General features: G+C 36.9%; 1 protein-coding gene across 1 annotated transcript; it reads right to left on the bottom strand.

Annotated features, from left to right (window-relative positions):
* Window positions 1–10,774: 10,774 nt before the first annotated feature.
* On the bottom strand, window positions 10,775–13,089 carry GCK72_025905 (uncharacterized protein; the record flags this gene model as incomplete). The annotated part of the gene is made up of 3 exons (XM_003099923.2): window positions 10,775–10,940; window positions 10,992–11,960; window positions 13,019–13,089. 3 exons carry the CDS (start codon window positions 13,087–13,089, stop codon window positions 10,775–10,777), a joined length of 1,206 nt encoding a protein of 401 aa, XP_003099971.2.
* Between the last annotated feature and the right edge of the window lie 4,912 nt (window positions 13,090–18,001).

The following is an 18,001-nucleotide window of genomic DNA, read 5'->3' as shown; positions in this document are numbered from 1 at the left end:
TTCATCAACTTCTGTCAATTGAGAAGGAAACCTGAAAATGGGTGGATAATTCAAATATAATGTGCAATCAGAAGAAAATGTGGTAAATCTCCCTGTCTGTCGAGTTATGACATGTCAAACTTTACCTATGGTTAAGCTTTTTTCTCCCATATATCACTTATGGTTAAAACTTTTGACCAACCGCGTGTCAAGGTAACCATAGAAAAAACTTGACGTGCCATAACTGGGCTCACAGTTACATTTACCAGAATTTTAATTCAGATTCAGAATCTACGGGCTCTATAATACCAGGGACTGAATTTTGGAAAAGTTTGTGAACTAGAAAAGTTGCGGAAAGTAAGGGAACAAGCCTAAAGAGATCTTATCTTTTCAAGAAGGGGAGGAGCTACTCAACTCTGAAGAGGAATCAGAGAAAGAGAAATGTCTTGTCTGGAGGAACACATGTGGTTATGAGTATTCTATTTTAAGATCACAAGAACCAATTTCACGTGACCATTGTATTCCACAGTCGCGTCCAAGCAGACGCGACACCACAGCATACGGGAAAAGGGGGGGGGACTAGACTATCCTTGTTACACAAAGTTCCCCGTTTCTAATCTGACCTTCAACATCGATCAAACTAGACACAGTTCATTATGAAATAAGATCTCACCGCGCAGATGTTTGACTGATAGAAATGTAAAAAAGATGATAAATGGAATTTTGAAAACAACTTTTCAAAAATCATACTCAAAACACTCAAAAACGTCTTTCAAACGGTCTATAAATTTAGTTCCAGGTACTTTCGAATTGTATATACTTTAAAAAGCGGAAGGCAGAGCTAAACAAATTTTGGCTAAAAGCGGTAGGCGGAAGGCGAATTCCGCTCAACCCTGAACGGGACAAGCTGGACAAGTTCATACTGTAGGTTGAAAAATATGTAATGGTGGAAAAACAAAAACAAAAACGCAGAGAAAGACTTTCTTTACCAACTGACAAATGTAGAAAACCAGGAGAAAGAAAATAACCAAAAAAAGACACAAATGGCGATGCGGAGTGAACACGTGTGACCGTCGTTGCACATTATAAATCCTCAGTCATACACAACCATCCTTATTGATCTCTTTTCCCGCGTCTCATCGCACATATTTTCTTTGCTCCACACTCTTCATTTTTTCTGTACTGAAACTATTTTTTCCTCTGGTTCCCCAAAACTCCAATGGCTCAAGTACCCACTTTCAAACTAATCGCTCTACCCGTCGTGCCCTTCCGCCACGTTCTGAAAATGATGGAACCTGGAGATGTCTTCATACTCACATTATTCTTCGCGATTTAATTATTGTCGATGATTAGTGGAAACTTCGGAATATAAAAACTATTTTTTCTTTATTAAAAAGTAGTTTTTTGCTTTGTTTTTTTGCTACCTATAGAGTAGGTCCATTATCAGTTATGTATGTACTTTCCCCTTTTATTAACCATCTCTTTCATGTAACTCCCAAAATTAATTCATTTTCACGTGTCAGTGGTTCCCACCCTTTGATGAAATAAACAAATTTATTTATTTATATATCAGCAACATCTTCTCTTTGGATAGAAGAAAAATCGATAACTGATGGAGACGTGGATTTTCTGGAAGTGAATGGAAGAATATGGAACAGTTGATTAGGCATTGACGTTAGTTCAAAGGAACGTGAGAAATATTTCATTTTTCTCTGAATTTTTTTCAAAGTTCACGGGTTTTTTTTCACATTTGTTATAGCTGAATTTATGCAAAAAATTAAGAAAAAAAAACATACGTGAGTCATTTTTTTATTTCTATAAAGTTTGCTATAATTACACTGGCATAAGAACTAACAAACGGAAGCATTTCTGGCATTTTAATAATTGATTGAAACTTAGTTTTGGGCAGGAAAGAGAGATGTGTGGAGGAAATTATGAGAATCATTGGCAGTGGTGATATTTGAGAAAGATCATGGGTCGTAAAACATGGAAATCAGGGAACGCAATACTGGAAATGTATATACAAATGTAATAAAAGAAATTTTCGTTCAAATTTCAGATAAAGAACGGATGTATGTAAATTGGAGGTATGGAAATGAAGTTGAATGGGAGATTACGTTTTGATGTGAGAGAATTGATGAAAACGTTTTTCAGATAGCACAGTGTTCTTATTATCGGTTCACAAACCCTTTCCGGGGGTTTTCATGCGCTTTTAACACTCCTCGGCAAGGATTCGCAAACCGATAATAACAATTTAGGAAGTCATGTACACAATTTAGGAAGTCATCTACAGGTCTTAAAGTCGTTTAAGGAGTTTGCAATTGTCTTGAAGTGACTTCTGTATCACCAGATGAACGGGTGGAATTGGCTTTGATCAATTCAAGAGCAACCGATGTATTCGGATTGAGAAGTGCCCAAACGGAAGGACGGGTGTATTGAAGTCCCCAAACATATTGAATTGAGATGCTGGCTAGATGTCTGAAATAATACATTCTGTTGTAAACTATATAAAAAGTTTTATGGGCTCACCTGATTTGATTGAAGATTTCTAAAAACGCGGTGTTCGACCTGACTTCACTCCAAGCGTGGAGTATTTGTAACCTCCCCGCATTGACAGTGGCGTTATGTCCTTCGTCGAGTAGAGCCAAGCAACGGAAAGCACAGTAGTCGTATTTGTTGAATCCGAAGTTCCTTAGTCTGATTACTATATTCTCCCAAGAAGACACCAAGTTCTGGTTACCAAGAAGTGCAATGAAGCCGACGGAGACTCTGTAAACGATTGATTTTACAGATTGTTTAGTCGAAACTTACTCTTCTCCGTTTCCGATGTTGTATCGTGGATGAACGGTGCCCAACACCATTGCATTCGTGATATCAATGATGTGAATTGTCATCCAGGACGTTTGCAGTAATTTCGTTTGGTCATTCAACTGAAATTATGGGTTTTACTTCAGTTAATTTCTTATGACACTGTGAAAAAATAACGTTTCGACCTAACGCAAGTGCGGCAGGGTGTTGTTGGCGGAGCTTAAACTGCAAGCGGCGCGGATGAAATTCCTGCTGATTTTTTAACGAGGAACATTGAATTATGAGATAAAATTGTAATTCATCGATGTTTTCAACGTTTTTTGTTATATTTGCATATATCTCATCAATTATAACACGAGTTTCTCTTGAAAAATGTTGTTTGTTAACAAATCAGCTGGAATATCGTTCGCTCCGCTTGCACTCCAAAATCACAACACACTCACAACATTGCGTTTCGGCCGCGAAATTGATTTTTTTTTTTAATCCTTGACAAAAGTTTTTTGTTACAGTACAGAAAATCAGTCTCAAGAAGGTTTTCTCAAAAAAATTGTTGCAAGTCTGATACTTAGATAACGACTTTTTCACCTCGAGCTTGCTGAAAGTTTCATCTTGCTTCGCCCAGTTGACAATCTCTCGCAAATTTTCATCAGCAACTTGAATTGCAAACGCGTGAGCGTCATTATTGACAGTTCTAGAAAGAATTAGTGGTATGACAGAGTCATCTGGCATAGCTTTGCATATGGAGCTGCTGAAAACCTCTGTCCTTTCGGTTGGTGCAGAGCAGAGTGTGAGGATTGGGGATGGAGTGCTGGCTGAAAATTAGGAGATTGGAAAATCCGAGTATATGTTTTGGTACTTACTCGATGGTGAGGATGGTACCAGAAATTGAGTGTTAGTTGTGATTGGCATCATTTGCGGCAGTGGTTGATAAAATGCTGGGGAAAAAAGTGAATATGAGCTCAGACTTTGAAGATGTGCATCATATTCCGTTCTTATTTTTGTAGGATCGTGATATTGAGTTTGTGCATTTTGACCAGTTGAACTGAAAAAATAATGTTTAGTTGTGATGTATATACACATGGTCATATGAAATTAGTACATATGAGCTCGAATTATTTTCCCGCGTCACCGGAAGTCTAGTAAAGCGCGTTTTTATAGCGTGGAGGGGCTATAATATTTTTTTGAATTTCGCGCTGATTTCACGCAAATTTTTGCTATAGCGGAGATGCTTCATCTGGAGTTTCTATAACCCTAAGGTATAACCTTACTCTATAGAAGCTTGATTTCCAGCTGTCGTGAAACGTGGTTCTGGCTGTGACTCCATAGATAAAGCAACTCTCCATTTTCGATCCATCACGTAGTATGAGTTGAATTTATTCCTTCCACCTCTTTTTTTATCTGCACGTACTACTGAAAAACAATTTTTTATTGTCAAAATGCATACTCCATACTTGTCAGCAATATTAAGACCCGGCCCGATGGAAAATTGGTCATTTTTGAGATTTTATGGAAACTGGTTTTGAACTTTGAGGCTTGGTCACGTCCCCGGCCTACCCGGATCGAGTTTTGACAAGTATGCTTATTTTCATTCTCTACAGTACCGTCCGTCTTCATCCCCATCACTAGACACTTTTGGAATCGACAACTTGGGCATCGCTTTCGGCAGGATTGGTCTACGTGGCAGTTGGATTGCAAAGCACATCGGAAATGCTGGAACAAAAAAAAGTGGTTAAATTATCCTACATATACATCTTTTGATTTCGTTCTGAATATTAAACAAAAATCTTGACTTTTTTCTGAATAATTTCCAAATAATTCAATTTGTTTTCAAATAAACATCATTTTTATTTTTCTTCCGTATTTACTCACCTTACTATCTTGCACGGTGCGTTTGAAGAATCCCTGTAAAAACAATACAAATTTCAACAATTAAAATACACTGCTCCACATAATTATACGATCAACTCAAAATTTTCAAAAATCTCAAAAACTAATTTTTTTTTCGGAAAGTGATGTCTCTTGTGAAAACATGTACTTTGAGCTTTAGTTTCATATTTCTTATTAAAAACTGTGACAGAAACACTCCAAAACAAGTTAACAAAAATTTATCAAAAATCAACAAAAAATTTATCCACAAAATGATACGATCAGTCGACAAAATGTGGTAAAAATCAAAAATGTAACATGTTAAGAGCATTTCAATAATTAATTGGGCCTCCGTTCTGGCTAGTAACATCAAAAATTCGATTATCCATTGAAAGGTAAAGGTTGTCCAGAAGTTGCTGGTCCACTTGATGCCAGGCTTCGATAATGGCTTTTTTGAGACTGTCAATCGTATCGTAGCAATTGTTACCATCGTAGATTTTACGTACCATATATCCCCAGATATTCTCAACCAGGTTTAAATCTGGTGAACAGGAAGGCCAGTCCAATACAGGAATTCCATGGTTGTTTATCCATTGGATCGTTTTACGTGCACGATGACAAGGCGCTCCGTCTTGCATATAAGTGAATGATTTGTTACGATTACGACGCCAAAATGGTGCCAGACCACGTCTCAACACATATCTGTATTCCGCTCCGTCCATTTTTTTTGAAACAAAACACAATTTGACACGGCCGATCGAGCTGACAGCGATCCAAACCATTGTTCCTCCTCCTTTGAAATTTCGACGAGAAAAACGAAGTTTTTCTTTGCGTATGTCATGCCAATAATCGCGGAATCCATCGGGTCCATCACAATTGAATTTTTTTTCATCCGAGAATACAACCTGAAATTGAAAATTAAGACAACCGTAACTACCGTAATCCTTACGCTGCGCCAGTCTGTCTTTTGATTCTTTTTGGCGAATTCCATCCTGTTTTTTCGGTGTTTATCAGTCAGAGATGGTGCCTTTCGCATTCTTCTACGTTGAATAAACTTGGATTTAGCAAGAACCCTTCGGATGGTTTCCCTGGAGACATCCAATTTCAATTCTGCACGAATTCGCGAGCAAGATACGACAGAATTCGATGCTCGACGGATAATTCTTCGCTTATCTCGATTCGAAAGAAGTGATGGACGTCCGGATGATTTTTTCGTGCCATAAGTGGCCGGGTTATTAGCATACCGATTGATCATGTTGAATGATCGTTTCATTTCTCTAGCGATTTGTCTATGCGGGACACCTTGAGCAAGTTTCAAGTCAACTTGGCCTTTCTCATAGTCGGTGAGAGGTTTTCCCTTCGCCATACCTGTAAAGTGTGAAAAAAATAACAAAAATTAATTTATCAAAAAAGTAAAACTTCAAAAAAAGTGAAAAAAAATTAAAAAAAACACACTGATCGTATCATTTTGTGGAGCGAAAAAACGGATATTTAAGAGGCACTATCTGTAAGAGTGAGAATGTTTGTGTTGGGCCTTGGCACAGTTGCAAAAAGTTGTTTCAATCCGAACTCTTTTTACAGCATATGTACCCCTATGGTAGTAATTTACAAAAAATATGTCACCAGTCCCCTATGACGTCATCATAGGAAAATATGCCCAATAATCGACTTTTCACCTAAAAGTTCACAAAAATTTAAATTTTTCAGATAACATCGGGAAACATTTGCAACATGTTAGGAATGTTTTTGACTACCCCAACACAAATTTCCAGAATCCCAGACACCTCAGAAACCGTTCAATTAAATTTCATTTTCATGTTTTTTCAACTTTTCTCGAAAATTCCTCTAGAAGTCCTCAAATTTCACATTGTATATGTATTCCCCGCAAAAAGTTCTATTAGGTCCAATTAGTAACATCAAAAAGTAGGGGGACCATTTTGAGATATTTCGATTTTTTCAAAAATCACATAAGGGTCCCCCCTTATGAAAATTTCATTTTTGAAAAAAATTTCAAAAAAAAATTAAGGCCGAAAATGATCAGAATATTGATAAAACACTTGGAATAAACCACTCACAAATTATAAAAACTCAGAAATGTGTTTGAACGGATTCCGTTTTTTTGATCATTCAATTTTTTTCCAGTTTTTTCCCGTTTTTATCAATAATTCGTACAGAAGTCCTCAATTTTTAAAATATATCCTAATTCCTCGCAAAATTTAACATATAGTTCAATTGACATCATTAAAAAACAGGGGGACCATTTTGAGATTTTTACATTTATTTCGAAATTCAGATAAGGGTCCCCCCTTATGAAAGAAAATTTTTATCAAAAAAATATTTCAATTTTTTTTGATGCAAAAACGTTGAGAACATTGATAAAACATCGAAACCATTTTTTTATAGTTTGAACGTTTTTTGCATCAAAAAAAAGTTGAATTATTTTTTTGATAAAAATTTTCTTTCATAAGGGGGAACCCTTATCTGAATTTCGAAATAAATAGAAAAATCGCAAAATGGTCCCCCTGTTTTTTAATGATGTCAATTGAACTATATGTTAAATTTTGCGAGAAATTAGGATATCCTTTAAAATTAGAGGACTTCTGTACGAATTATTGATGAAAACGAGAAAACCGGAAAAAAATTGAATGATCAAAAAAACGGAATCCGTTCAAACGCATTTCTGAGATCTAATATTTTGGGATTGGCTTATTCCAAGTGTTTTATCAATATTCTGATCATTTTCGGAGTTAATTTTTTTTTGAAGTTTTTTTCAAAAATGAAATTTTCATAAGGGGGGACCCTTATGTGATTTTTCAAAAAATCGAAATATCTCAAAATGGTCCCCCTACTTTTTGATGTTACTAATTGGACCTAATAGAACTTTTTGCGGCAAATACGTATACAATGTGAAATTTGAGGACTTCTAGAGGGAATTTTTGAGAAAAGTTGAAAAAACATGAAAATGAAATTCAATTGAACGGTTTCTGGGGTGTCTGGGGGGCTGGAAATTTGTGTAGGGGTAGTAAAAAACATTCCTAACATGTTGCAAATGTTTCCCGATGTTATCTGGAAAATTAAAATTTTTATGAATTTTTGGGTGAAAAGTCACTTATTGGGCATATTTTCCTAGGATGACGTCATAGAGGACTGGTGACATATTTTTTGTAAATCACTACCATAGGGGTACATATGCTGTAAAAAGAGTTCGGATTGAAACAACTTTTTGCAACTGTGCCAAGAGGAATCCTCATCTTACAGACAACGCCTCTTAAGAAAATTTGAAAATTAAGGCTTGCTCATCGTTAAATTGATCTCGCTGTAGGACCATAAATATCACCTCTGTAGATGCTTTTCACTAAAGCAAAATAAATTTCCCGAAACAGCCGAAAAAAAATTTTCGACCATTTTTGTTGGTGATCGTATAATTATGTGGAGCACTGTATTTAAATCAGTAAATATCTAGAGAAAAAGAATATATTAGCACGACATGCTTCTTACAACTACGCTCTACCGAAACCGAAGAAAACTGTGTGCTAAATTAAGAGACTCAGAGAAGAAGAGGCATTTTCAACGGCATTTTGGTAGAGCGCAGTTGAAAGAACTGTGCCGACCTATACGTGTCTTTCAACTTCCTTACTACAAACGACCTTATCACAGCAGTGCGAGGCGTATGGTCGCGGAAATGCGCTCCGTCGCCCAAGTGTCAAAAAAGACTTGACTGATCAGAAAATTCAAATTTTACGTTTATTTGTCGTATCTTTTAATATAAACCGCGACGCACTCGCAACGCAACTCAGAAAAAATTCGAATCTATTCATTTCAGGCCTTACGCCTTGCACCCCTGTGAAAAAAAGAAAATTTTGAGTTTGGTGCCAAAATCCGGGCTTTCACAGCCAACCAAGAAATCCTGAAAGAATTCAAATAACTAACCTTGCAACTTTCACAAGTCAAAATGCCATAGTGATATCCGGATACTCGATCACCGCAGACTGGGCATATCTTTCCTTCAAATTCTGGTTTCTTTGACTCCATTTCATCAACTTCTGTCAATTGAGAAGGAAACCTGAAAATGGGTGGATAATTCAAATATAATGTGCAATCAGAAGAAAATGTGGCAAATCTTCCGGTCTGTCGAGTTATGACATGTCAAATTTTACCTATGGTTAAGCTTTTTCCTCCCTTATATCACCTATGGTTAAAACTTTTGACCAACCGCGTGTCAAGGTAACCATAGGAAAAACTTGACGTGCCATAACTGGGCTCACAGTTACATTTACCAGAATTTTAATTCAGATTCAGAATCTACGGGCTCAATAATACCAGGGACTGAATTTTGGAAAAGTTTGTGAACTAGAAAAGTTGCGGAAAGTAAGGGAACAAGCCTAAAGAGATCTTATCTTTTCAAGAAGGGGAGGAGCTACTCAACTATAAAGAGGAATCAGAGAAAGAGAGATGTCTTGTCTGGAGGAACACATGTGGTTATGAGTCTTCTATTTTTAGATCATAAGAGCCAATTTCACGTGACCATTGTATGTAGATACTGCTTCCAAGCAGACGCGACACCACAGCATATGGGAAAAGGGGGGGGGGAAAGGCTAGACTATCCTTGTTACACAAAGTTCCCCCCCCCTTTCTAATCTGACCTTGAACATTGATCAGACTAGACACAATTAATTAAGAAATATAATCTCATCGCGCAGATTTTCGACTGATTGAAATGTAAAAAAGATGATAAATAGAACTTTGAAAACAACTTTTTGAAAATTATACTCAAAAACGTCTTTCGAACGGTATATAAATCTAATTGTTGGTGCTTTCAACTTTATGTGCCCTATTATCCTCCATTATTTTAAACCGCATTTAATTCACTTTATCAAATAATATTCATCAGAAACGGTATCTTACAAAAAAGGGTCAGATATGATTTTATTCGAGTAAATGAAAGTTTCAATGAAAATATTTTGAAAAAAGAAAAGATTTTGTGAAAAGGGCAGAGATAATTTTTTTAAACCGGTACAAAACCGGACAGAATGATAACAAGTTCATTGTGTTCATTTCGAGGTATTAAATTGCGTTGTTTAGGAAACACCGCCCCTTTTGTCCCCGTTGAGCACTGTCTTGTTCTGCGAGGTAGTTGTAGAGAAATGTCCCATTTGGCGTGGGCAATCACCGATGGAAACGGTTGCATTGGAGCAAAACATCATTCGGCGTGATGCCACTTTTATGTGATGTCACTGGACGGTTGGACTGAAAAATGACAAACCTAATTAGATGACTCATGTGGATTCGGGATCAATCAAAATCAACAAACCTTATTTTTTGTGTATGAGATTTCACATGGGTCACACATTGGTTTTCCATTGTCTCTTTATTTAGACTTACAGTTGAAGCATCTGACAAAGATAACAGTAGGAAGAGCAGTAGAATTCGCGATGGTAGTCGGAGCACTCGGAGCAGTCTGAGCATGCACATCAGAATTATCTGGCAACGAATCCTAGCGGTGCTGCTCACCGCTTGGAGTTGTAAGAAGTGGTTTAGAGGAAACTGGCTCGGCAATACTCTAAAAATAAAGACATGGTTTCTCTAGACAGACTCGTTCATATAACCAAGGCGGATTCTCGCTCAACTCTGAACTGGAGATATTCTTGAAATTTTTTTGTTTTATTGCAGGATATGGAACAAGAGAATAAATTGTAATGTGGAACAGGAAAACATGATAAGAAAAAAAGTGTAAATAACATCAGATTCAGAAAGCAGAATAATAAAGGATTGTATTCATTAGTAAGACACCTCATTGTTCAATGTTAGGTTGAATATCGCGAAAAAAACCTCACGACAGCGTTCTGAGTTACATAAATCACGATAAGGCTACTTCCGTAGCCGCGTGCTATTGACAACAATGAGAAATTTTTTGTGTCACGGTGAACATTCGAAATCATATAGCCGGTATAATAAGAACAAAACTTTAAACATTCACTGTGATGTACAAAATTTTCCATTGCTATCAATAGAGCTCGGCTGCAAAGGTAACGGTGTTTTGAGTTACAGTCATAAGAAAAGAGTAATTTAAAGATTGACTAAAAGTGAAAAACCCATTGATATAGTTTGTAGTAGAACAATTTCAGTTGATAAGGTCGACAGATGATCCGATTGGCAATATTTCCATCACAATAACCCAAGGATTTCCTCCTTCTTCATCCTGGAGTTCCTCCACAAAGTTTGGGTTTTCATATCCGTACACAACCAATTCCGAATGAGCAGTTAGCTGTCGGCTTGCGCATTGGCACCTGCGAAAATGGCTCATATACTTCAAAATATTGTGGATATGGCAAACTCACTGTCTTGATGAAAGAAATTTTCTGGTTGCTTGAACTCTCGCTTCAAAGGCGTCTATTGCGAACTCAGCGCTATTTAATGACACCATGCTAAGCTTGTTTCCGACATCTTTGAAGTTTTCGATCCAGTTTTCCGCAATAGCAGCCAGATCATTCAATGGAATATCCGTGTTCTCCAGGTGAATGATCGTATTAGGTAGTTCTATGATCGTTTGAGCCCAAGAATCATAAAGTGCAGATGGCATTTGAATAACCAGATTCTCAGTTTGAGTCAGTACTTGATTGTTAAGAACTGAATCTCGTTTGCTCCGGAGTTTGACAGAGAGATTTTTAAATGGAAGGCTAGAATTATGAATGATTGGTAGAATACTATTAATAGTAGAGTTTGCATTTTCCAAACATGTCAGCTGTTTCCCTTTGAATACGAGACCTCTTGGAAGTCTTAAAACTCCATAATCAATTCCAATATCAAGATGTTCAACGTGGTGAATGCGAGCCTGTCCGAAAAGTTTTTGAATTTGGCGACGAAGCATATCTTGAATTTTTCCATCTCGATGAATGTGAACATAACGTGTTTCTTCTCCAGCAGCAGAGCAATGAAGTATTCTACGCTCCAAATGCTTATCATATTGCACAACACCTCGAACATGCGTTCTATCGAAAAACGCAGCTAAATCAATACCATTAGGAAACACTCCAGCTTCCTCCACCAGTCTCTCCACAACATGCTCGGCACCGTTATTGTCTGCTATAACATCTTCAAATATTCTATGCCGGAATTCGCTTCTTCTGTCTTCAATATTTATGTCGCCTTCTATCAATTTCGCTTCCATTTCTTCCTGCCCATACTTATACGTATAGGAAGTTTTGTCGATTGTAACACTCCACGGGGTCAACTTCAGAAACTTGATCCTAGTGGTCACACGATCGTCGAGACATTGAAGAGCACTGACGCGGTATGCAAGATGTTTCCTATAAATCATTGGTGTGAATGACTAAAATGGTGTCATAACTTTATTTCAGTGAAAACTCAGTTTTCCCAATTATGAGTTTCAAATGACGTCTTTGACTAGCAGTTTCGAATTGTGTCTTTTTGCAGAAAACTCTATTTTTTTCCTTGTTGTAATGTTAAATAAAGTGAAACCAAGAGGGATGACGTAGATAAAAAGATACCTGGCTAAGCCAGAAACCTAGAAAAATGTGGGCACCATTTTCAAATCATAATTCAAACTGATAGAAAAGTTTGTATCACAACGCATGCAAGCAAAAATGCACTATATTGCATTGAACCGGACCTACAATACTGACCATTAGGAATGCGACACATGACGGATTGAGTTAAAAATAATCAACCCGAATAGGCCATCAAAATACCAAAGTGTAATTGATAAGTCTGGCTCATCTGCAGTGCGCTCCGCTGTTTATCTCGCCCTATAATTATTCACAATCTATGACTTTGAGAATTTTCAAAACATTCCCAGGGTGCTCCTTATCGTCTGCTTCATTATCTAACGCTAGTCTCATTGTTTTTTACACACAGCGTGACAAAGAGACACCAGAAATCTGTGTGTCCTCCTCCTCCTCCACAACCCGCGAGCGCACCCATACACCTGTGTGTCCCGATGTCCTCTTCCACTAGCTGTAGCTCCGCAAACCTACGAGACACCTCTTGCTATTGTTGAATATTAGGGACACTATGCGCGTATGCGCGCTGCAGGTGCGCTTGCGAATGGGATTTCCCTAGCCAGATTTTTCTGCTATTAATTGTGATTGGATGAAAATTTATGAGAATTTTAAAACAAAATCAAGAGCTCATTCATCCTGAAAGTCGTGATAGTCAAAAATAGCTTTTTGGGACTCTGACACTGAAAATGAGTTGTGCCTGCATAGTCTTTTCAAAAGCATAGATTTGAAAACTCTGGGTGTTTAAAAATTGACTAGGCCGATTTAAGACATTCAAAACTTCAAAACCCAACAAAGGTCTGTATTTTGACCAATTCTATTCAAACGTAAACTGTAATCATTCTTACCTTGTGATGAAATCCATTTGTTCTAAAACGGCGATTGCTGCCAGGTATGATAAAGGTTTTTGTTGAGCCATTATTGATTTCTCCAGAGTCAAATAGAGTAATACAAAGTGAATAGAAACGGACCGTCACCTAATGACGTACGCTACAACAGCCAAGAAATCTCGTTTCCCACAACACAATTAGCAGTGGTGGCCCCTCCCATCAGTCCTCTCTCCTATTCATCTGTCTCTCAATATTTTATCTCAATTGGTCTTCTTATTGACCCAGTTTAATGTCGCAATGGCAATTGTAGTACACCTGCCTAGAGGGTATAAGTGCTAAGCAATTTTTGCTTGTTAATTGTTCTAATCGCCAGTAATTTTGTTTTTGTTATACTCATTGAAAACTAATTTTATCAAGAATTTATTAGGCAAGAAACAAGATTACAGGTTAACACAATCTCAGAAACGATAAAGTAACTAATAATAATGAAACGAGATGATAGAGCTGAAGCAAACTAGTTTCTGCTTGTTTCTTCCCGATTTCAAACTTAAAGCCAGAGACTTTTTGACCACATGCAAAATGGATGAGGTACCTGTTGAACATCGGTAATTGACAGCTCTTTCCATTCAGTAGCATCACGAAGGCGCAGAACAAGTGGAAACTTTGTTGTTGTTTTCCTTTACATGGTCCTCCCAGAATCCGAGAGAATCAAAGACATCAAATTGCGGATTGCAGGATTCCCGAGTACCAGAGAACATGTCAATTGGTAATTTGGCTACAGGATGAGAAGGATTAGTAGACGTAAAAACTTAACCTCGACACATGAAACGACGGAAAGGGAAGACATTACGAATAGTCCGGATATAGCAGAATGAAAAAAATATAAACGTGATGCTACTTGGTAAAATAGATTTAAAGCTCTCCGATTTGTTCATCTATTCTACGAATAGCAAAAATTGTGCCTCAATCATTCTTTTGTACGTGATTTTTTCTTTCGTATTTGCCTTACTTATATTTGTGTATTTTATCTCTACCACGATCAGAAAATCGTAATAAATCTATATTAGCTAGACAGAGTTCTTACAACTGCGCTCCACCAAAATGCCCCTGAAAAATGTCTCTTTTTCTCAGAACCTCTCAATCTCGCGCACAAATGTCTTCACTTTGGGTAGAGGGTGGTTGTAAAAAATGTCCTGTACTAATAAAAAAACAACAAAAAAAATGAAACGCCCGCATTGATTCTTCTTCTTGAACGTATGAACTCTTACCCCTCTTATCCCCTGAGAATTTTGACAGGTGAGAACGCGGCAGGCGAGACAATAATAACAAATGAGAAGTTGTCGGCCTGTGTGATCTTTATTAGTCATCACCGCAGAAGGTTCCAACTTTCGCTTATCTCCATGGGAAATTGGACAGATGGGAACACACAGATAAATAGGACACGATCCCGATGTCAGATAGATAGAGAATAGTCAGTCGTCTATTATCACACCGCAATGTTAGTCGGTTTTTTTACTCTCTCTTTTCCCCAACACTTGACTTACCTGTTTCTTTGTTAATGGAAAGAGGTAGCAAAAAAAAGCAACTCCAACTTCTCACTACTAGCAATAACAATTTTTTGTTTTTTTTTGCTACCTTGTGAAAAGGCGCTTTTTGTTTTCCTCGAGTTCCTAATTTTCAAAATATTCCGCTTTCTTCAGTAAAACAATCCACCAAAGAATTTTCGACGAAGTTTAACTGAGAAACTCGTTTTTTGATTTTTTTTTCAAATCGTACCTTTCATATGATTCCCTCTCTCTTATTTGCGGGTCCATATCCAGCCGGCTTATCAAATCTTCTGTCGCTCTCCTTGATCTAAACATTATACCCACTACCCCACTTTCTGCACACATATTTTAAAATAATCTATATTCTCTTTTTTTTTTCGTTACTGTCATAGTCTTTTAAACACGATTCAACCATTTTCCCTATTATTCATCTCTTTTTGACTCCTTTTTTTTCGTAAGTTTCATTTTTAAGATTTTACTTTCTCTCATCTCAATAGGAGGTGATCGAGCATTAGGTACAGTTTTCTTCCAGTTTTGAAACTTGGAATCGCAATGTAAAAAATTTAAAAACCTAGAGTTATATTTCCCAGAGAACCGATATGTCACTAGTTGGTAGATACGCTAATTGAGGTCATGACGACAGGTGTGAACATAAAGAACAAACAAATAACTACAAGTGTGAGGTAGTCGGCCTGTGTTCTTATTGGTATAGATTCCGCACCTGTCACTTATCTCCAAGAGAAATCGGATGGATTACAGTAAATAGGACACGCCCCCTGCCCATATGACCTAAGACAAATGGAACACAGTTCCTTCCACTGCCGCACCGAGCAGTCTTTTCTTTTGAGCTCTCTGGTTTTCAAGCTTTTCGACTAACATTTGTTGCGTACATTCCTCTCTTACCTCTTGCTTCTCTACTTCTTTCTTCTCCTTGCAAATTTTCTCTTTTTAAAACTTATCATCTTCCTAACTTTCTCTCACCTCAATAGGAGGTGATCGAGAACAACTCTTTTATTTTTATCTCTTTTTTTCATCATTTTCTTTCTCTCACCTCAATAGGAGGTGATCGAGAACAACTCTTTTATTTTTCTCCCTTTTTCTCATCATTTTCTTTCTCTCGCCTCAATAGGAGGCGATCGAGAACAACTCTTTTATTTTTCTCCCTTTTTCTTATCATTTTCTTTCTCTCACCTCAATAGGAGGTGATCGAGAACAACTCTTTTATTTTTATCTCTTTTTCTCATCATTTTCTTTCTCTCGCCTCAATAGGAGGTGATCGAGAACAACTCTTTTATTTTTATCTCTTTTTCTCATCATTTTCTTTCTCTCACCTCAATAGGAGGTGATCGAGAACAACTCTTTTATTTTTCTCCCTTTTTCTCATCATTTTCTTTCTCTCACCTCAATAGGAGGTGATCGAGAACAACTCTTTTATTTTCTCCCTTTTTCTCATCATTTTCTTTCTCTCACCTCAATAGGAGGTGATCGAGAACAACTCTTTTATTTTATCTCTTTTTCTCATCATTTTCTTTCTCTCGCCTCAATAGGAGGTGATCGAGAACAACTCTTTTATTTTATCTCTTTTTCTCATCATTTCTTTCTCTCACCTCAATAGGAGGTGATCGAGAACAACTCTTTTATTTTTCTCCCTTTTTCTCATCATTTTCTTTCTCTCACCTCAATAGGAGGTGATCGAGAACAACTCTTTTATTTTTCTCCCTTTTCTCATCATTTTCTTTCTCTCACCTCAATAGGAGGTGATCGAGAACAACTCTTTTATTTTTATCTCTTTTTCTCATCATTTTCTTTCTCTCGCCTCAATAGGAGGTGATCGAGAACAACTCTTTTATTTTTATCTCTTTTTCTCATCATTTTCTTTCTCTCACCTCAATAGGAGGTGATCGAGAACAACTCTTTTATTTTTCTCCCTTTTTCTCATCATTTTCTTTCTCTCACCTCAATAGGAGGTGATCGAGAACAACTCTTTTATTTTTATCTCTTTTTCTCATCATTTTCTTTCTCTCACCTCAATAGGAGGTGATCGAGAACAACTCTTTTATTTTTCTCCCTTTTTCTCATCATTTTCTTTCTCTCACCTCAATAGGAGGTGATCGAGAACAACTCTTTTATTTTTCTCCCTTTTTCTCATCATTTTCTTTCTCTCACCTCAATAGGAGGTGATCGAGAACAACTCTTTTATTTTTATCTCTTTTTCTCATCATTTTCTTTCTCTCACCTCAATAGGAGGTGATCGAGAACAACTCTTTTATTTTTATCTCTTTTTCTCATCATTTTCTTTCTCTCGCCTCAATAGGAGGTGATCGAGAACAACTCTTTTATTTTTATCTCTTTTTCTCATCATTTTCTTTCTCTCGCCTCAATAGGAGGTGATCGAGAACAACTCTTTTATTTTTATCTCTTTTTCTCATCATTTTCTTTCTCTCGCCTCAATAGGAGGTGATCGAGAACAACTCTTTTATTTTTATCTCTTTTTCTCATCATTTTCTTTCTCTCACCTCAATAGGAGGTGATCGAGAACAACTCTTTTATTTTTCTCCCTTTTTCTCATCATTTCTTTCTCTCACCTCAATAGGAGGTGATCGAGAACAACTCTTTTATTTTTATCTCTTTTTCTCATCATTTTCTTTCTCTCGCCTCAATAGGAGGTGATCGAGAACAACTCTTTTATTTTTATCTCTTTTTCTCATCATTTTCTTTCTCTCACCTCAATAGGAGGTGATCGAGAACAACTCTTTTATTTTTCTCCCTTTTTCTCATCATTTTCTTTCTCTCACCTCAATAGGAGGTGATCGAGAACAACTCTTTTATTTTTATCTCTTTTTCTCATCATTTTCTTTCTCTCACCTCAATAGGAGGTGATCGAGAACAACTCTTTTATTTTTCTCCCTTTTTCTCATCATTTTCTTTCTCTCACCTCAATAGGAGGTGATCGAGAACAACTCTTTTATTTTTATCTCTTTTTCTCATCATTTTCTTTCTCTCGCCTCAATAGGAGGTGATCGAGAACAACTCTTTTATTTTTATCTCTTTTTCTCATCATTTTCTTTCTCTCACCTCAATAGGAGGTGATCGAGAACAACTCTTTTATTTTTCTCCCTTTTTCTCATCATTTTCTTTCTCTCGCGTCAATAGGAGGTGATCGAGAACAACTCTTTTATTTTTATCTCTTTTTCTCATCATTTTCTTTCTCTCGCCTCAATAGGAGGTGATCGAGAACAACTCTTTTATTTTTATCTCTTTTTCTCATCATTTTCTTTCTCTCACCTCAATAGGAGGTGATCGAGAACAACTCTTTTATTTTTCTCCCTTTTTCTCATCATTTTCTTTCTCTCACCTCAATAGGAGGTGATCGAGAACAACTCTTTTATTTTTATCTCTTTTTCTCATCATTTTCTTTCTCTCGCCTCAATAGGAGGTGATCGAGAACAACTCT

This window comes from Caenorhabditis remanei, chromosome X, assembly GCF_010183535.1.
Source record: "Caenorhabditis remanei strain PX506 chromosome X, whole genome shotgun sequence".
Taxonomy (NCBI): Eukaryota; Metazoa; Nematoda; class Chromadorea; order Rhabditida; family Rhabditidae; genus Caenorhabditis; species Caenorhabditis remanei.
This window is presented reverse-complemented; position numbering and strand designations above follow the sequence as displayed.